Below are 21,604 nucleotides of genomic sequence, written 5' to 3' on the forward strand. Positions count from 1 at the left end.
GACTCAGGACAACTGAGCTTTGAAGGAATACGCAGATTTAAGGAAGAGTCCGTAATTTGCTTTCTAATAATCATAATCTTTTCCTCAAAGAAGTTCATGAATTTATCACTGCTAAAGTGAAAGTCATCCTCTCTTGGGGAATGCTGCTTTTTAGTTAGCTTTGCGACAGTATCAAAAAGGAATTTCGGATTGTTCTTATTTTCCTCAATTAAGTTAGAAAAATAGGATGATCGAGCAGCAGTAAGGGCTCTTCGGTACTGCACAGTACTGTCTTTCCAATCTAGTCGGAAGACTTCCAGTTTGGTGTGTCGCCATTTCCGTTCCAATTTTCTGGAAGCTTGCTTCAGAACTCGGGTATTTTCTGTGTACCAGGGAGCTAGTTTCTTATGAGAAATGTTTTTAGTTTTTAGGGGTGCAACTGCATCTAGGGTATTGCGCAAGGTTAAGTTGAGTTCCTCAGTTAGGTGGTTAACTGATTTTTGTCCTCTGGCGTCCTTGGGTAGACAGAGGGAATCTGGAAGGACATCAAGGAATCTTTGTGTTGTCTGTGAATTTATAGCACGACTTTTGATGATCCTTGGTTGGGGTCTGAGCAGATTATTTGTTGCAATTGCAAACGTAATAAAATGGTGGTCCGATAGTCCAGGATTATGAGGAAAAACATTAAGATCCACAACATTTATTCAATGGGACAAAACTAGGTCCAGCGTATGACTGTGACAGTGAGTGGGTCCAGAGACATGTTGGACAAAACCCACTGAGTCGATGATGGCTCCGAAAGCCTTTTGGAGTGGGTCTGTGGACTTTTCCATGTGAATATTAAAGTCACCAAAAATTAGAATATTATCCGCTATGACTACAAGGTCCGATAGGAATTCAGGGAACTCAGTGAGGAACGCTGTATATGGCCCAGGAGGCCTGTAAACAGTAGCTATAAAAAGTGATTGAGTAGGCTGCATAGATTTCATGACTAGAAGCTCAAAAGACGAAAACGTCATTTTTTTTTTTGTAAATTGAAATTTGCTATCGTAAATGTTAGCAACACCTCCGCCTTTGCGGGATGCACGGGGGATATGGTCACTAGTGTAGCCAGGAGGTGAGGCCTCATTTAACACAGTAAATTCATCAGGCTTAAGCCATGTTTCAGTCAGGCCAATCACATCAAGATTATGATCAGTGATTAGTTCATTGACTATAATTGCCTTTGAAGTAAGGGATCTAACATTAAGTAGCCCTATTTTGAGATGTGAGGTATCATGATCTCTTTCAATAATGACAGGAATGGAGGTGGTCTTTATCCTAGTGAGATTGCTAAAGCGAACACCGCCATGTTTAGTTTTGCCCAACCTAGGTCGAGGCACAGACACGGTCTCAATGGTGATAGCTGAGCTGACTACACTGACTGTGCTAGTGGCAGACTCCACTATGCTGGCAGGCTGGCTAACAGCCTGCTGCCTGGCCTGCACCCTATTTCATTGTGGAGCTAGAGGAGTTAGAGCCCTGTCTATGTTGGTAGATAAAATGAGAGCACCCCTCCAGCTAGGATGGAGTCCGTCACTCCTCAGCAGGTCAGGCTTGGTCCTGTTTGTGGGTGAGTCCCAGAAAGAGGGCCAATTATCTACAAATTCTATCTTTTGGGAGGGGCAGAAAACAGTTTTCAACCAGCGATTGAGTTGTGAGACTCTGCTGTAGAGCTCATCACTCCCCCTAACTGGGAGGGGGCCAGAGACAATTACTCGATGCCGACACATCTTTCTAGCTGATTTACACGCAGAAGCTATGTTGCGCTTGGTGATCTCTGACTGTTTCATCCTAACATCGTTGGTGCCGACGTGGATAACAATATCTCTATACTCTCTACACTCGCCAGTTTTAGCTTTAGCCAGCACCATCTTCAGATTAGCCTTAACGTCGGTAGCCCTGCCCCCCGGTAAACAGTGTATGATCGCTGGATGATTCTCAAGTCTAATACTGCGGGTAATGGAGTCGCCAATGACTAGAGTTTTCAATTTGTCAGAGCTAATGGTGGGAAGCTTCGGCGTCTCAGACCCCGTAACGGGAGGAGTAGAGACCAGAGAAGACTCGGCCTCTGACTCCGACCCGCTGCTTAATGGGGAAAACCGGTTGAAAGTTTCTGTCGGCTGAATGAGCGACACCGGTTGAGCGTTCCTACAGCATTTCCTTCCAGAAACCGTGAGAAAGTTGTCCGGCTGCGGGGACTGTGCCAGGCGATTTATACTACTATCTGTACTTACTGGTGGCACAGACGCTGTTTCATCCTTTCCTACACTGAAATTACCCTTGCCTAGCGATTGCGTCTGAAGCTGGGCTTGTAGCACAGCTATCCTCGCCGTAAGGCGAGTACAGCGACTGCAATTAGAAGGCATCATGTTAATGTTACTACTTAGCTTCGGCTGTTGGAGGTCCTGACGAACCGTGTCCAGATAAAGCGTCCGGAGTGAAAAAGTTGAGTAGGAAAAAACAAAAATATAAACGGTAATTAAAAAGTAAAAACCGTAAATTTGTCAGCTATTATTTACAAATCGAAAGATGTAACATTTGAAATGAATGTGGCAGAACAGTTTAGCATAGAATTTCTGTGGGAGTCTTTTCCTTCAGTCTTTTTGCCTCTTAGGCCTCGTTTCTCATTACATGGGATTTCCCCAGTGCCAACTTCACATGAGATGGCCGCTGTCTACTGTCATGTGGTGCTGAATGACAGATCTCGCTTTGCCGATTTCGCTGTTGTCCCTGGTGCTGAAATTACCAAGTATTTCAGCACCAAGTACCTTGCTAGTTGGATTGAATTCTCCGCGTTAGCTAGCCAGAGAAATGTTGAGCAACACTATCCAATTTAGCTGATCAAATAATTGAGTTGATGGTGTGAGAATTAGCTGGGTAATGAAGTCAGACAACTAGCTAACAGGAACGTTACAACATCGGATAAGCTAACGTTAGTAAACGAAACAACTCGCTATAGTATTAACTGGTATACGACTTCTTGCCGTTCCTCAAGTGATATTGTTAACGTAGTTGCTTACTGGACCTTGGCAATCTGTGTGAAATGTTAACGAACTAACTATCTATGAACTAATGTTTTCCCTCTACAGTAACGTTGTGATTCATTTTCAGAATGAGAGAATTGGGTGAAAATCAGGCGTCAAGACTTGAGTGTCATATGCAGTAAAGTCATGGCAACAAATAACATTGGATTGCTTTCTACACATTTTTTAGCAGTGAGATAGGTTCACATTAACCACGTTTTATTTTACACACAGAGACTGATAATGTAGATCATAGTCTTTGTTGTTTAATTATTTAAAACCTGCCTTCCCCCTATTGTGGATACTTTAGAATGTTTCACCTTTTTGGGCCCTCATCAGTTTGCATCCCTGAATTACTAAAAAAAAGATCTGAATTGGGCTGTCTAAACACAGCCATAGAAACCTGGACATGCTCCAACTGAAATGTTCCCTCCTGTCAGCATTGATGTTGAATTACATTAAATACAACTTTTTGGTTCTCTCCCATTCCCTGTAGGTTTGTTGAACATGAGTGGAAATGAAACTCCAGCACACTGGTAACACTAGATGTGATTATAACTTTTCCTGGTGTGTTGAACCTGCCTGTGGGTGCGGTGGGGATATTCCTGGGAGGTCTACTGAAGAGGTTGAGTTAGAGTTAGACCAAAACACACATGGGATTGTGCCTTGGCTCCCTCTTGTGAGAATATACAGTATGGTTGTTACTGAGCCAGGATTCCTGGCTGTTATGTCACTGGGCCTATGTCAATGATAGTTCAGCAACAATCATTTAAACATTATTGCCAGCCATTTTCTCTGTCCTCCAGGATCCCTGGAATTTAACGAGACTGCCCCTGCTTGGCTTGGGAGTGGGACCCTGTGTGCTCAGACAACGGCATCACCTACACCTCCCCCTGCCTCGCAGTCTGCTGCAGCTTTACAGGATACGGAACGAACACCGTATTATTAATAATGTCCTGAGTGTACAAAACATTCACAGGGATGCTGGCCCATGTTGACTCCAATGCTTCCCACAGTTGTGTCAAGTTGGCTGTGTCTTTTGAGTGGTGCACATTCTTAATACAGACTGGAAACTGTTGAGCATAAAAAATCAGCAGCTTTGCAGTCAGTTCTTGACACAAATTGGTGCCCCTGGCACCTACTACCATGCCCTGTTGAAAGGCACGTAAATATTTTATCTTTCTTATTCACCCTCTGAATGGCACACATACACAATCCATGTCTCAATTGTCTCAAGCCTTACAGTATTTATTTTTTAAACTATCTCTATCTACACTGATTTAACTAGTGATGTCTATAAGGGATTATAGCTTTCATCTGGATTCACCTGGTCGTCATGGAAAGAGCAGGTGTTCTTAATGTTTTATACACTCAGTGTTACTCATTCGCACTGACATAAGTTACTTTCAACCATTAATGTGGGCCTTGTTGGGGCCTTATCTGATTGGCAAAGTATTATTTTTAATGTATGGAAAAAATGTTATACAATTCCTATGTAGAGAAGGTTCTCTCTGGTAGTTCAATATGACAATATGACACTCTTGTAAAATAGATGTTTAATCTCAATGTGACTCCCTGTTTAAATAAAGGTTCAATACAAAAACATCAACACAAACACAGGATATGGGGTACGCATGGTATCACATCATTACATACTAGGCCCTTCTGCACCTGCATTCCAGCACCTTTCCAGCATCTGGTATTGACTCAACATGTTTGAGGTGGGGGATCAAGAAATGTTGTGGAAGAGGTGGCCGTTGAATGTATGATTCTGATATGTACAGGTAAGTTCATTGTGTGTGTGTGGGGGGGAGCGCGCCAATGAGTGCATGCATAGTCTTTAGTGGGTTTGAATATGAATGAGCAGCAGTGTTGTGATGTGTCCTATCCTGTCGTTGCAGAGTGATCTTCCTTGCCCTCATCGCATGTCTCGGTGGCTCTTCCTACTTTTTCATCATCACAGTCATTACAGTTTAGGAGGGATGGGGACACCCCCACAGGACAGCCCCCACACTCATTGCTAGAGATCGAACTTCAGACTCTCCCCAAAACAACTGAACCCCCCAACAAACCGAAAAAGATGTAAGGTGCACACCCCTAAAGAGGTAGCCAGAACAGGATAACTCCCTTCAAGCTCACAAAGACACAGTGGAGGAGGAACTATCCAACACCCAGGGAGAGAGAACGAGTGACCTCAGTCGAACACAGACAGTAGGGAGAGGAGGGAGAGGAGGAGGTTACCCCAGATGCCATTCCTCCTGCTCATGTGAGCAAGGAAAGAGATGACAAGCCTTCTGATCAGGCCAACGGGCAGGCCAAGGGAGAGGTCATAGTGATTCACACCCACGGAGAGAAAGACAACCCACACAACCTCTTGGCTGAGATGAACCACACAGAGGTAGAGGCAGAAGGCTTTCAGGGCTAGCCAGTCAGCCAGCCTGCTCTGATCCTCAAGTCAGTTGTATTTAAATTCATGTTCATTAAAGATTTTTATTCAAGATTTGAAAAGTCCCATTTACTTAATGATATCTTTTCACTGTCTGCAACCCTCAAGAACCAGGGTGAGTCTGGGTCACCCTTTTCCTGGGAAAACTCAACATGCATATTGTCATAGATTAGGTCAAAATGTTCATCTTTTAACCTTGTTGAATAAAACAATGCATTTTTTATAGTGCGCAAGAGTTGCGCTTTTTCCTTTTCTATGATGATTAAAGGTTTTGGTTGCACCTCAACTCAACGTTGGTTGAGCTCCCTCCGTTTTTTGTTGTTGTCAAATACTACTTTTTTGTTTACATGTAGTAAGTAAATGATTAAAAGCATTAAAATTGGGATGTTTCCCACTTATTTACACAACCTACTCCACACTTGCAAAGTGAAAGTTTATAGAAATGTTCTGAAATTATGTAGCAAACAGGAAAAGCAGAATTGAATCCAATTATTATAATGTGAATAATTTAATGGTCTATGGTTCAATCCCATTTCTGAAGGTCTGATGAATAACTAATATTGTTCCTCCTCTTCCTTGTGGCAGGCGCAGCAGCACACTGCCCTCCAAAGCCTGAAAAACCGGACTTTCCCTTTGCATGCAGCTCTGCATGGAACATCCAGTGTCACATCCTTGGTGACGTGTGGGGTGACATCTGGGATGACCACAGCAACACCCTCTGGAAAGGGAGAAAAGAGGGACAGAATGTAAACAAATGCAAACCGTAGGTTCTAAACACTGGCCAGTTGAAAGGTTCTACTAAGATGTCATGACAAACGTCACCTGTCAGTGTTACTCACCTGCTTGGATGTCAGTTGGCAGAGTGGCGAAGACGGCCATCTTGAGAGTCCTTTCTTCAGGTGTGACATCGACAACCTCTAAGAGGGAAGAGATGGGCTCTGCCTCTCTATTAGGGGTGATGTCCACAACATTTAGGTGGAAAGAAGCCGGATCTGCTTCTCTGTTAAGGGTGATGTTCACAGCCTCAAAGTGGGAAGAAGCTGGATCTTGTGTCTTCGGGGTGATGTCCTGAACCTCCAGGTGGGAATTTGCCGGGTCTGCCTGTGTGTTAGGGGTGATTTCCACAACCTTCAAGTGGGAACAAGCTCTGTCTGCCTCTGTTTTAGGGCCGATGTCCGCAACTTCCAGGTGGGAACAGGTCGGGTCTGCCTCTGTCTTACGTGTTATGTCCACAACCACCAGGTGGGAAGATGCCATGTCTGCCTGTGTGTTAGAGGTGATGTCCACTACCTCCAGGTGGGATGAAGACGTGTCTGCCTCTGTGTTAGTGGTGATGTCAACAATCTCCAAGATGGAAGAAGCCGAGTCTGCATCTGTGTTAGCGGTGATGTCCACAACCTCCAGGTGAGAAGAAGCCTGGTCTGCCTCTGTGTTAGCTGTGATATTCACAACTTCCATGTGGGAAGAAGCCGGGTCTGCCTCTGTGTTAGGGGTGACAACAACAATCCTGATGAGATCTACAACTACAAGTCACCGGGACACATAAGTTACACTTTTGCAAAGCTAATCGGTTAAAAATAAGAGTATGAATGCCAATAAACGTATGTCTTGGATTGTATCCATAATAGTGTAGTAAACAATATCGCTCAGCGTGGGAACTCTTGGTGTGGGGGAAGTCTCTGTTATGTCTCCATGTCGCGTAAAGACCATCACTTCGTTGTCTTGTTGGTAATATAAAAATGCATGACAGTCCGCATTGTAATAGTCTAACAGTTGCTTTTCATTTTGTTTCTCACATTAAACAGACTATTACGGATACAGGTATCCTGTGTGTATCCTCTGCGTGTGTATTTTCTTTCCTTCGACCCTATTCAATGTCATCTACAAAATAGCTTCCAATACTCTACTCAGCAAACTGGATGCAGTTTATCACAGTGCCATCCGTTTTGTTACTAAAGCACCTTATACCACCCACCACTGCGACCTGTATGCTCTAGTCGCCAGACCCACTGGCTCCAGGTCATCTACAAGTCCATGCTAGGTAAAGCTCCGCCTTATCTCAGTTCACTGGTCACGATGGCAACACCCACCCGTAGCACGCGCTCCAGCAGGTGTATCTCACTGATCATCCCTAAAGCCAACACCTCATTTGGCCGCCTTTCGTTCCAGTTCTCTGCTGCCTGTGACTGGAACGAATTGCAAAAATCGCTGAAGTTGGAGACTTTTATCTTCCTCACCAACTTCAAACATCTGCTATCTGAGCAGCTAACCGATCGCTGCAGCTGTACATAGTCTATCGGTAAATAGCCCACCCAATTTTACCTACCTCATCCCCATACTGTTTATATTTATTTACTTTTCTGCTCTTTTGCACACCAGTATCTCTACCTGTACATGACCATCTGATCATTTATCACTCCAGTCTTAATCTGCAAAATTGTAATTATTCGCCTACCTCATGCCTTTTGCACACAATGTATATAGACTCTCTTTTATTTCTACTGTGTTATTGACTTGTTAATTGTTTACTCCATGTGTAACTCTGTGTTGTCTATTCACACTGCTATACTTTATCTTGGCCAGGTCGCAGTTGTAAATGAGAACTTGTTCTCAACTAGCCTACCTGGTTAAATAAAGGTGAAATCAAAAAATAAAAATAAAAATTCACAGGTGCCGCCAATCAGTCATCAATCTGAAGACACACCTCCTGTTTCCATTACCCAATCACATCCCCTTTCCCTTGGTTTAAAACCCCATTCTGTTGTTTTCCCCCAGGTCTCTCTCTCTTTGTATGCAGAGAGCTGCCGTTTGTTTTTGCAACTACATGTCACTGTGTCCGTTATCCTATGAGTATTGTTCTGTAATGGTGTTTGACTGTTAGTTTGATGGTGGGAAAAGGGGGTACCAAGACAAGTCGCCCATTGGCCTACATTACACGTAGGAATACTTTGTCTAAATACCCTAGTTATAACTGGGTGGACCATCCGCTGTATTTTATTGGTTAGGTAGTTGTATTGAAGCAGGCTAGTCTAGTTTCGGGGTGTTTTTGGATATTTGTTTCTTTCCTTGGGTCCAGCTCAGCCCCTTTTCCCACCCCCCTTTACCGTGTGTTTACAAATAAACCAATAGTGTTTGGCGGTTGATTTAATTTGTCTGTGGTTATTAGTTCTCACTGTTATAATTTGCATGAGATATGTTACGGGTCTCGTTTCCACCCCCCTAGACTGCAGGGCCGAAGGGATTTGTAACAGACATTTGAGAACGTAATTGCCTACAGTTGTACCTATGCTGCACACACACTAAAGCTGTACGGTGTAGTTTGATAAATCAGTTTAAATTGTTTGCAGATGTATTCCCTATTATTTACACATCAAAAGATGTAACATTTGAATTGAATGTGGCAGAACAGTTTAGCACAGAATTCCTGTGGGAGTCTTCTCCATCAGTCCTTTTGCAGCCTCGGCCTCGTTTCTCATCACATGGGATTTTCCCAGTGCCAACTTCACATGAGATGGCTGCCTGACCACGGAGACTGGGGTGAGAGGGTGTTGAAGCGTACTTCATGACCTGTAACCGAAAAACAATGGCCTTTTTGGAAAGCTTGAGGTGAGGGAGCAAGTGTGGTAGAACAATAATTGTTAGCATTGTATCTTGCTAGCTGGATCGAATTCTCTGCTTTAGCTAGCCAGAGAAATGTTGAGCAACATTATCCAACTTAGCTGATCAACTAATTGTGTTATGGTGTGAAAATTAGCTGGATAATGAAGTCAGCCGGCTGGCTAGCTAGCATGAACGTTACATCGGATAAGCTAACGTTAGGAAACGAACCAGCTCGCTATAGTATTAACTGGTATACGACTTCTTGCCGTTCCTCAAGTTATATTGTTAACGTAGTTGCTTACTGGACCCTGGCAATCTGTGTGAAATGTTAACTAGCTAACGAACAAACTACTGTGAGGGTTGAAAAGGGAGGGGGACACCCCCACAGGACAGCCCCCACACTCATTGCTAGAGATCGAACTTCAGACTCTCCCCAAAACAACTGAACCCCCCAACAAACCGAAAGAGATTTAAGGTGCACACCCCTAAAGAGGTAACCAGAACAGGATAACTCCCTTCAAGCTCACAAAGACACAGTGGATGAGGAACTATCCAACACAGTGGAGGAGGAATTATCCAACACCCAGGGAGAGAGAACGAGTGACCTCAGTCGAACACAGACAGTAGGGAGAGGTGGGAGAGGAGGAGGTTACCCCAGATGCCATTCCTCCTGCTCATGTGAGCAAGGAAAGAGATGACAAGCCTTCTGATCAGGCCAACGGGCAGGCCAAGGGAGTAGTCATACTGATTCACACCCACAGAGAAAGACAACCCACGCAACCTCTTGGCTGAGATGAACCACACAGTGGTAGGGGCAGAGGGCTTTCAGGGCTAGCCAGTCAGCCAGCCTGCTCTGATCCTCAAGTCAGTTGTATTTAAATTCATGTTCATTAAAGATTTTTATTCAAGATTTGAAAAGTCCCATTTACTTAATGATATCTTTTCACTGTCTGCAACCCTCAAGAACCAGGGTGAGTCTGGGTCACCCTTTTCCTGGGCTAACTCAACTTGCATATTGTCATAGATTAGGTAAAAATGTTCATCTTTTAAACTTGCTTGAATAAAACAATGCATTTTTTATAGTGCGCAAGAGTTGCGCTTTTTCCTTTTCTATGATGATTAAAGGTTTTGGTTGCACCTCAACTCAACGTTGGTTGAGCTCCCTCCGTTTTTTGTTGTTGTCAAATACTACTTTTTTTGTTTTGTTTACATGTAGTAAGTAAATGATTAAAAGCATTAAAATTGGGATGTTTCCCACTTATTTACACAACCTACTCCACACTTGCAAAGTGAAAGTTCATAGAAATGTTCTGAAATTAAGTAGTAAACAGGAAAAGCAGAATTGAATCCAAATAATTTAATGGTCTATGGTTCAATCCCATTTCTGAAGGTCTGATGAATAACTAATATTGTTCCTCCTCTTCCTTGTGGCAGGCACAGCAGCACACTGCCCTCCAAAGCCTGAAAAAAAATTGCCGGACTTTCCCTTTGCATGCAGCTCTGCATGGAACATCCAGTGTCACATCCTTGGTGACATGTGGGGTGACATCTGGGATGACCACAGCAACACCCTCTGGAAAGGGAGAAAAGAGGGACAGAATGTAAACAAATGCAAACCGTAGGTTCTAAACACTGGCCAGTTGAAAGGTTCTACTAAGATGTCATGACAAACGGCACCTGTCAGTGTTACTCACCTGCTTGGATGTCAGTTGGCAGAGTGGCGAAGACGGCCATCTTGAGAGTCCTTTCTTCAGGTGTGACATCCACAACCTCCAAGATGGAAGAGATGGGCTCTGCCTCCCTATTAGGGGTGATGTCCACAACATTTAGGTGGAAAGAAGCCGGATCTGCCTCTCTGTTAAGGGTGATGTCCACAACCTCAAGGTGGGAAGAAGCTGGAACTTGCTGTGTCTTAGGGGTGATGTCCTGAACCTCCAGGTGTGAATTAGCCGGGTCTGCCTCTGTCTTAGGGGTGATTTCCACAACCTCCAATTGGGAACAAGCTCTGTCTGCCTCTGTTTTAGGGCCGATGTCCGCAATTTCCAGGTGGGAACAGGCCGGGTCTGCATCTGTCTTACATGTTATGTCCACAACCTCCAGGTTGGAAGATGCCGTGTCTGCCTGTGTGTTATGGGTGATGTCCACAACCTCAAAGTGGGAAGAAGCAGGGTCTGCCTCTATGTTGACTGTGATGTCCACAACCTCCAGGTGGGAAGACGCCTGGTCTCCCTCTATGTTAGCGGTGATGTCAACAATCTCCAAGTGGGAAGACGCCTGGTCTGCCTCTATGTTAGCGGTGATGTCAACAATCTCCAGGTGGGAAGACGCCTGGTCTGCCTCTTTGTTACGGGTGATGTTCACAACCTCAAGGTGGGAAGAAGCTGGATCTTGCTGTGTCTTAGGGGTGATGTCCTGAACCTCCAGGTGTGAATTAGCCGGGCTTGCCTCTGTCTTAGGGGTGATTTCCACAACCTCCAATTGGGAACAAGCTCTGTCTGCCTCTGTCTTAGGGCCGATGTCCGCAACTTCCAGGTGGGAACAGGCCGGGTCTGCATCTGTCTTACGTGTTATGTCCACAACCACCAGGTGGGAAGATGCCATGTCTGCCTGTGTGTTAGAGGTGATGTCCACTACCTCCAGGTGGGACGAAGACGTGTCTGCCTCTGTGTTAGTGGTGATGTCAACAATCTCCAGGATGGAAGATTCCGTGTCTGCCTGTGTGTTATGGGAGATGTCCACAACCTCAAAGTGGGAAGAAGCAGGGTCTGCCTCTATGTTGACTATGATGTCCACAACCTCCAGGTGGGAAGACGCCTGGTCGGCCTCTATGTTAGCGGTGATGTCAACAATCTCCAGGTGCGAAGACGCCTGGTCTGCCTCTATGTTAGCGGTGATGTCAACAATCTCCAGGTGGGAAGACGCCTGGTCTGCCTCTATGTTAGCGGTGATGTCAACAATCTCCAGGTGGAAAGACGCCTGGTCTGCTTCTATGTTAACGGTGATGTCAACAATCTCCACGTGGGAAGACGCCTGGTCTGCCTCTATGTTAGCAGTGATGTCAACAATCTCCAGGTGGGAAGATGCCGAGTCTGCCTCTGTGTTAGGAGTGACAACAACAATCCTGATGAGCTCTACTACTACATGTCACCGAGATGTCATCAGAACAGGCATCTGTCAGAGTGCTCTCTATCATTGCTACTCACCTGCTAGGATGTCTTGAGGTGCAGTGGAGATGGCCGCAGCGACGACAGGGAGGACTGGTAAGGTGGCTGCAGGGGGCTGGAAGCAGCTCTGTACCTCGTCAGCCACAAAGGCACAGACAGATCTGACATAAAATGGGCTCTGGAGGTCATCCGTGGAGAAGGACTGACTGATTCTCCCGAGGATTGACCAGACAGATTCAAAAGCCGCAGCGCGGGAGAAAGGGATTTGAGGAGAAGGGGCCTTTAACATGCTGGAGAGCTTCTCCACTACGGCCGCCACCATGCCCACGGCCATCCCGCTTATTAGGATTGGGTGCCCTGAATGGCCTTCCTTTGGCTGAAGCCACAGGGCCAGGAGGAGCCTGGGCACCACCTCCACAACCACCTGGGATGGGCTGAGCAGGTTGCTACGGGGCTCATTGGACATTCCGCCCATAATGCTCCTTACTGCTCTTTCCACGAGGCTGTGGACCTTAGGGTCGCTGAAATCAACAAAAAGGAGAAGACAAAGCTAAACGATGTGCAATGTGCTCACAGAGAACACTGTCTTAGTCTGTTTCTGCATAGTTACAGATGTGTAGATAAATGGATCAAGTCATATGCAGGGCAGTACATGGAACTCACATGTCAGCTGGCGAGGTGGGGTGCAAGGAGCGGCGGAGCTTGCAGACAGCCTCGTGCTCTATGTCTATCATTTTTAGGCAAGTGTTGACTTCCCAGGTCTGCCGTAGGAAACAGGAAGTTCGATTAGTGAAATTTCACAACATATCGATTCTGCTGTACTAACTAGTTGTTGAAAGGCTAGTAAAGAGCTCACTGACTTGTAGTATGTGTCTAACTCTCATTGTCTTACCAGCCGAGCGAGGTCATTCCCCTCCTCCAGGGTTTCCTTCCACACCCTTCAAATAAAACACACAGCAATTCAACTTTCCTGGCTTCTGATTTATCTGTTGTTTATTTTACCCACACCTCTTGGAGTGCTGCTGGTGGCAGGGAATGGCAGTGAAGGTGAGTGATGACGTGGTACTCACCTCTCCCTAAGGGATTTTTTGCCCTGAGACACCAGCCAGCCGCTCATGTGCTCCGTGGTGACATGGTGCGGGACCTGGCCTTGACTCTGGAGCAGCAGATAGTGGACCATGAGCTTCTTCTGCAAGATGAGGTAAGGTGTGAGACAGTGCCACGAAATACCATATCATGTGCATTCTGAAGGGCCTCTCACAACATTTCACAACTGTTCATGCATCACAATTTGTGAGTGTTATTAAGAACTCTTATGACCATCTTCTCTAAACTGTCTTGAAATACAACTCTCTTTCTGTTGTTTATGTTTTTTAGGGGGGTGAATCTTACCTGTTTATTGTAATATGTTTCCTCCCAGCAGGCCTGCAGTGTCTGGAAATAAAGGCTGCTTCTGCAGAATTGCTTTGAAGAGAATGACAATAATGATGCTTTGTTATGCACATTGTGCACAGGCATTTACAGTATGCTAAAATGAATATCTCCAAAGATTACCTTTGTGGGACCATAAGTGAACTCCGGAATGCACAAAACCCTATCCATGGTAAGATGGGGTAGAAACGCAGCGCTATAGATATACGAGATGCTCTAGAGATAACAGGAATAAGTTAAAGTCACGAATGATCAATTACTGTGGAGTCGTCCAATATGCTGCCTCTTAGAATTGAGTTGTAGGCAGTGTTTGGCACGAAATAGAATGTTTACATTCTATTGCTATGGAGAAATGGAATGTGTAGAACCTTTTATAAATGGGTATGCTTCTATGTCTTCATGTCGTGAAAGATTAAGCTCTTTATTTAGTCATAATGTGTATATATGAGGATTGGAACCTGTTTCGATTCATGACGGGAGTATCCAGCTGCATGTTGCTTAGACCTACTAATCCAACCTTGGTTTACAAGTGAAATTAATTGTTTATATATGCCTATACAAATCTATTAACCATATATATTTAAAGCAATGATTGTCAATTGAAAATATGGTTGTTGTGTATTCTTGTTGTGCGCCTAAAGTGTCAGAGTCCTCTTAAGCACGTTATTCCAATATTTCTGAGCTCTGAATTGACATAAGGTACACTTTTGCAAAGCTAATCGGTTAAAAATAAAAGTATGAATGACAATAAACGTATGACTTGAATTATATGCATAATGGTGTAGTTAACAATATCGCTCAGCGTGGGAACTTTTGCTGTGTGGGGGAAGTATACTATAAATGTCTCCATGGCGCGTATAGACCATCACTTCGTTGTCTTGTTGCTAATATAAAAATGCATGACAGTCCGCATTGTAATAGTCTAACAGTTGTTTTTCATTTTGTTTCTCACAAACAGATATTTGAGAGGGGAGTTTCGTGCAGTTGTACCTATGATGCACAGACACACTAAAGCTGTACAGTGTAGTTTGAAAAGTCAGTTTATATTATTTGCAGATCGAAATATGTAACATTTGAAATGAATGTGGCAGAACAGTTTAGCATAAGGTTCCTGTGGGAGTCTTCTCCTTCAGTCTTTTTGCCTCCTAAGCCTCGTTTCCCATTACGTGGGATTTTCCCAGTGCCAACTTCACATGAGATGGCCGCTGTCTACTGCCATGTGGTGCTGAATGACAGATCTCGCTATTCCGATTTCCCTGCTGTCCATGGTGTTGAAATATCCAATCTCGGCTATTTGCAAATGTATGACCAGCCAAACTTTTGTGGCATTCCCTATAGCGTGAATTTGACTGGAGCATGATCAGATTGCTTTGTTTAAGCCAGAGTGGAGATTTGGTCTGAGAAACGATGCCCAATATAGCATGATAGCTGTGAAGAAGAAAAAAATAAGACAATGTTTATATGACCCCCTTTCAAAGAGTCACTCATTTATCATTTCCTTGTAGATATACAGTGCCTTCAGAAAGTGTTCATACCACTTAACTTATTCCACATTTTGTTTTCTTACAGCCTTAATTCAAAATGGATGAAATTATAATTGTTTATCCTTTCCAGCTACACACAATACACCATAATGACAAATTGAAAACATGTTTGACATTTTTGCAAATGTACTGAAAATGAAATACAGAAATATCTAATTTACATGTTTTCACAATACATGTTAGAATCACCTTTGGCAGCAATTAAAGCTTTGAGTCTTTCTGGGTAAGTCTCCAAGAGCTTTGCACACTTGGATTGTACCATATTTGCAATATACAATATATACATAACCAGTCAAATGTTTGGACACATCTACTCTTTCAAGGGTTATTCTTTATTTTTACTATTTTTAACATTGTACAATAATAGTGAAGACATCAAAACTATGAAATAACACATATGGAGTCATGTAGTAACCAAACAAAGGTTAAAGTAATGATGGACGGCCGTTTCTCGTTGCTTATTTGAGTTGTTCTTGCCAAAATATTTTTACCAAATAGGGCTATCTTCTGTATACCACCCCTACCTTGCCACAACACAACTGATTTGCTCAAACGCATTAAGAAGGAAAGAAATTCCACAAATTAACTTTTAACAAAGCACACCTGTACATTGAAATTCATTCCAGGTGACTTGAAGCTGGTTAAGAGAAGCTGGTTAAGAGAATGCCAAGACTGTGCAAAGCTGTCACCAAGGCAAAGGGTGGCTACTTTGAAGAATATCAAATATAAAATATATTTTTGATTTGTTTAAACAGCATGATCATTACATAGGTGCACCTTGTGCTGGGGGACAATAAAAGGCCTCTCTAAAATGTGCAGTTTTGTCACACAACACAATGCCACAGATGTTTCAAGTTTTGAGGTAGAATGCAAATGACTGTTGCCAGATAATTTCATGTTAATTTCTCTACCATAAGCCGAGGCGGCTTTAGAGAATTTGGCAGTACGTCCAACTGGCCTCACAACTGCAGACCACATGTAAGGCAACGTGTGGACGAGCGATTTGCTGATGTCAACTTTGTGAATAGAATGCCCCATGGTGGCAGTTGGGTTATGGTATGGGCTGGCATAAGCCATGGACAGGGAACACAATTGCATTTTATCAATGACAATTTGAATGCACAGAGATACTGTGACGAGACCCTGAGGACAATTGTCATGCCACTCATCCGCCGCCATCACCTCATGTTTCAGCATGATAATCCACGGCCTGCAAGGATCTGTACAGAAATCCTGAAAGCGGAAATGGCCTGCATACTTACCAGACATGTCAGAAAAATCAATTAAGCATGATGATTACGGCTCTAGATTGCAGGAAAAATCAGTTTGTTGCTAAGCAGGCCAGCGGTGTCGTAAACTGTCCCTTCACGCCTGTCCACTGATTAGTTGCTAGGAGTCATGGTCGCCAGGGGGTCAGCAAATCACAGGCAGTCAGCTTGTGTCGCAGATCCCCAACTCCTGCCTCTCCTCCCAGTCTCCCTCAAGCAGAGACAGAGATCAACCTCTCTATCTCTGCCCATCAACTGGACTCGTGGTATAGTGTGCATGCACAAAGTGTGTGTGAAATGTGTATCATTCTTGCTTGTTGTTCTTTATAGTTACTTCTATTGCCTATTGTAAGTTACTTCTCTGTGTTTACTTTGTTGTGTAATACTCTGCAGGTAGCTATGCCACTTATACAATCCTTCCTTTGTTAACAGTGTTGTTGCTCTACTTGCTATCAGTTATTGTGTATATTCATCACCCCTGTTTTCTGTCCGTTACTGAACCACTACCTTTCCATGTCCATTTCATTAGTGTGTGTCAATAATGTATCATTGAATGTAACTCAGAGGTTGTCTTCTTACCAGCCGGGGGAGGTGCTAGTGCAACCTGGTCTCAGAGCATTTCGTATTATTCTGTATGTATATCAGAGACACCGCATTTAGTATGATATGTTATGTATGGTATGTATTCATTTGTGAATGTCTATCACCCATTTTCTATAATATGTTACGAATTACAATTCATATTATACTGTATGTTATGAATTTGCTAAATGTACAATATGTTACACATTTGCGAAACGTATGATAAGAATTCTAGCTAGGTGGCTAATGTTAGCTAGTTAGCTAACATTAGTTAGGTTAGGGTGTAGGGTTATGTTTAGGAGTTAGGTTACAGGGTAAAGGTTAGGGTTAGGGGAAGGATTAGCTAAAAGGGTTAAGGTTAGGTGAAGGGGAAGGGATTAGCTAACATGCTAAGTATTTGAAAAAATAGCTACAAATTAATAAGTAGTTAAAAAGTTTCTAGTTAGCTAAAATTCTCAAGTTGGCCATGATGAGATTCAAACTCGCAACCTTTGGGTTGCTAGACATTCGTGTTATATGCCAACCCATCCACCCTGACGAACCACCCGTCTTTCATTTTTATCTTAAGTAACTATTATATATCCATACCAAACATAACATATAATACGAAATCGTAGTGTCTCGGTCCCCAGATTTACATTTTCTATGTTACATCTAGTCAATGAGACCAGGCTGGAGTCTGGAGTCCAATTGGAGTCTCTCTTTCACTCTTAGGTGTGGTGCTGGCTCTGGATGCATGTGCCTACGTGCTACTGGGCCTTGTCGTCCTGCTGATCAAGAGGAAGCTTCAGGGAGACCAGGAGTCAGCTGAGGGTGTGGAGCTTAAAAAACACCCAGCCATGGGGCTCTATAAGCAGGGTAAAACAGACTTGGTGAGTTTGGTTGCAGCTGCACTCTGTTTAGAACTTAAGAACTACTCAAGATTCCCAGGAGATGTTCCATCTAAGAGGACACTGCTGGAGAGTTCCATGGTCATCTCCATAGTGATTGGCTTGCGGTGGTTCCTGTGGTGCGTTCCGAGTTCGTCGACCCAGCTCTATCCATTTTAGGGGCATCTCAAATGACATTTGTCGATTGCAGCACTACTTTTAACAATAACCATCTGCTAAGTGAAAGGTTATTTGTCTCAACAACTGTTGTTTTAAGGAGTTGGTGTTGTTGTTTTCCTGTATTGGCATTATTATTGTGATGACGATTCTAACTATTATTGTAATGAACATTAGTCCCCACTTGGTGACAGCACAGAGCTGATGTGGTCATGTCTGTCAAGCGATTTTATCAAAAAGAGCCTCACACACCTTTATTTGGCAAAAGACTAATTGTTACATGAGACATTCAGAATGTGCCTGGTGTCCTTGTTCATGTTTGCAAGCCTGTCTCTTTCCTCAGTTCTTGTTTCAAGAACTAAGTATGAACGCCATATTGTTAGCTCATCACAACTTTTGATAGACTCATGAAATTATACAATACAAGCATTTTTCCTCTTCGCTCTGTCATCATTGTCTCTCCACCTCCCACTCGTTCACATCCCAGACTCCTTCATCTCCATTTTCTCTCCTTATCCAATCTCCTTAATTAACCCACCATTTCACTGTCTCTCAATTCCCCAGATCGTCAGTAACACTCAACAGTCTCATTTTAATCTATGAGGCATAAGAAACACTATAACCATGATGTATTATCTTATAATAAAACATACAGTACCAGCCAAAAGTTTAAAGGGTTTTTCTTTATTTTTTTACTATTTTCTACATTGTAGAATAATAGTGAAGACATTAAAATGATGAAATAATACATGGAATCATGTAGTAACCAAAAAAGTTTTAAACAAATCCAAATATATTTTAGATTCTTCAAAGTAGCCACCCTTTGACTTGATGATAGCTTTGAATGCTCTTGGCATAAAGAAAAACCCTGGAATTAGTAGGTGTGTCCAAACACTGGTACTGTATCTAATGTAAAATTGTCTGAGAGAGGAATCAAATTATCTCATGCAACTTTGGAATTAAATGAAGTATATCATGGTAGAACTCTGACATTTGGGTCAATCGCTTCCATAAATGGGGTGAGTGTGTGTTGAGGATCACTGGGGAGGCTGGGGGAGAATCCTGCATCCAGCAGGCCTAGCTAAACCACAGGTGGGTGTCAGTCACGTCTCCCCTAACTCAGGCCTATGGGTAAAACTCTTCACTTAACGACTGTAGGAGCCTTTCTTTGTAAGTCTCTGTCTGCAGGCCCCCTATGGGGCCTGTCGGTGGTGGTGTAGGCAGAGTCTCTAAGGAGAGGACTCTCGGTAATCAGGGTGTATCTGAGCGCAAACGACCTCAGAGCCAGTCATGCTAGCAACTTCCATGGAGTTTGACTTGAACTATACTGAACAAAAATATAAATGCAACATTCAACAATTTCAATGGTTTTACTGAGTTACAGTTCAAATAAGGAAATCAGTCAATTAAATGAATTCAATAGGCCCTAATCTATGGATTTCACATGACTGGGCAGGGGTGCAGCCACAGGTGGGCCTGGGAGGGCATAGACGCACATACTGGGGAGCCAGGCCCAGCCAATCAGAATTAGTTTTTCCCCACAAAAGGGTTTTATTACAGACAGAAATACTCCTCAGTTTCATCAGCTGTCCGGGTGGCTGGTCTCAGACGACCCTGCTGGTGAAGAAGCCGGATGTGGAGGTCATTGGCTGGAGTGGTTACACTTGGTCCCCGGTTGTGAGGCTGGTTGGATGTACTGTCAAACATTGTGGGAGGCTTATGTTAGAAAAATTAACATTACATTCTCTGGCAACAGCTCTGGTAGACATTCCTGCAGTCAGCATGCCAATTGCACATTCCCTCAAAACTTGAGGGACATCTGTGGTATTGTGTTGTGTGACAAAACTGCATATTTTAGAGTGGCTTTTTTTGTCTCCAGCACAAGGTGCACCTGTGTAATGATCATGCTGTTTAATCATCTTCTTGATATGCCCCACCTGTCAGGTGGATGGATTATCTTGGCAAAGGAGAAATGCTAACAAGGATGTAAACAAATTTCTGCATAAAACATGAGAGAAATAAGCTTTTTGTGCGTATGGAAAACTTCTGGGATCTTTCAATTCAGCTCATGAAACATGGGACCAACACTTCACATGTTGCGTTTACATTTTTGTTCAGTGTAGCTACTGTGGAATTCCCTTTTCCTACTAACTTCATTTCACCTCTTTTCACCAGACGAGTGGGTTGTGGCGCATGTGGACTAGGTACTGGAGACTAGGTAGTGGGATGGAGGAGAAGTGGGTGACATGATGTGATATGTACAGGTAAGTTCATTGTGTGTGTGTGGGGGGGCGTGCGCCAATGAGTGTGTGCATCCATGTTTGTGTGCATAGTCTGAGGTGGGTTTGAATATGAATGAGCAGCAGTGTTGTGATGTGTCCTATCCCGTCCTTGCAGAGTGATCTTCCTTTCCCTCATCACATGTCTCGGTGGCTCCTCCTACTTTTCATCATCACAGTCATTACACTTCGGGAGGGGGACAGCCCCCACACTCATTGCTAAAGATCGAACTTCAGACTCTCCCCAAAACAACCGAACCCCACAACAAACCGAAAGAGATTTAAGGTGCACACCCCTAAAGAGGTAGCCAGAACAGGATATCTCCCTCCAAGCTCACAAAGACACAGGAGGAGGAACAATCAAACACCCAGAACGAGTAACCTCAGTCGAACACAGACAGAAAGAAGAGGCGTTAGATAGAGGAGGTTACCCCAGATGCCATTCCTCCTGCTCATGTGAGCAAGGAAAGAGATGACAAGCCTTCTGATCAGGCCAACGAGCAGGCTGGGGGGGAGGTCATAGTGATTCACACCCACAGAGAAAGACAACCCACACAACCTCTTGGCTGAGATGAACCACACAGAGGTAGAGAAAGAGGGCCTTCAGGGCTAGCCAGTCAGCCAGCCTGCTCTGATCCTCAAGTCAGTTGTATTTACATGTATGTTCATTAAAGATTTTTATTCAAGATTTGAAAAGTCCCATTTACTTAATGATATCTTTTCACTGTCTGCAACCCTCAAGAACCAGGGTGAGTCTGGGTCACCCTTTTACTGGGCAAACACAATTTGCATATCGTCATAGACTAGGTCAAAATGTTCATCTTTTAACCTTGTTGAATAAAAAATGCATTTTTTATAGTGCGCAAGAGTTGCGCTTTTTCCTTTTCTATGATGATTAAAGGTTTTGGTTGCACCTCAACTCAACGTTGGTTGAGCTCCCTCTGTTTTTTTTGTTGTCAAATACAACTTTTCTTTTTTTACATGTAAGTAAATTATTAGAAGCATTAAAATTGGGATGTTTCCAAATTATTTACACAACCTACTCCACACTTGCAAAGTGAAAGTTCATAGAAATGTTCTGAAATTAAGTAGTAAACAGGAAAAGCAGAATTGAATCCAAATAATTTAATGGTCTATGGTTCAATCCCATTTCTGAAGGTCTGATGAATAACTAATATTGTTCCTCCTCTTCCTCGTGGC

At 43.5% G+C, this 21,604-nt stretch overlaps 1 protein-coding gene across 1 annotated transcript in view; it reads right to left on the bottom strand.

Annotated features, from left to right (window-relative positions):
• Positions 1 to 19,767: 19,767 nt before the first annotated feature.
• LOC118938921 (uncharacterized) overlaps positions 19,768 to 21,604 on the bottom strand; it is a 52,098-nt gene continuing 50,261 nt past the window's right edge. The window contains exon 4 of the mRNA XM_090199029.1: positions 19,768 to 19,821. Coding sequence (XP_090055155.1) covers positions 19,768 to 19,821 — 54 coding nt within the window. The remainder of the gene's footprint in view (positions 19,822 to 21,604) is intronic.

This window comes from Oncorhynchus mykiss, chromosome 15 (assembly GCF_057628025.1).
Source record: "Oncorhynchus mykiss isolate SJ-2025 chromosome 15, ASM5762802v1, whole genome shotgun sequence".
Classification (NCBI taxonomy): Eukaryota; Metazoa; Chordata; class Actinopteri; order Salmoniformes; family Salmonidae; genus Oncorhynchus; species Oncorhynchus mykiss.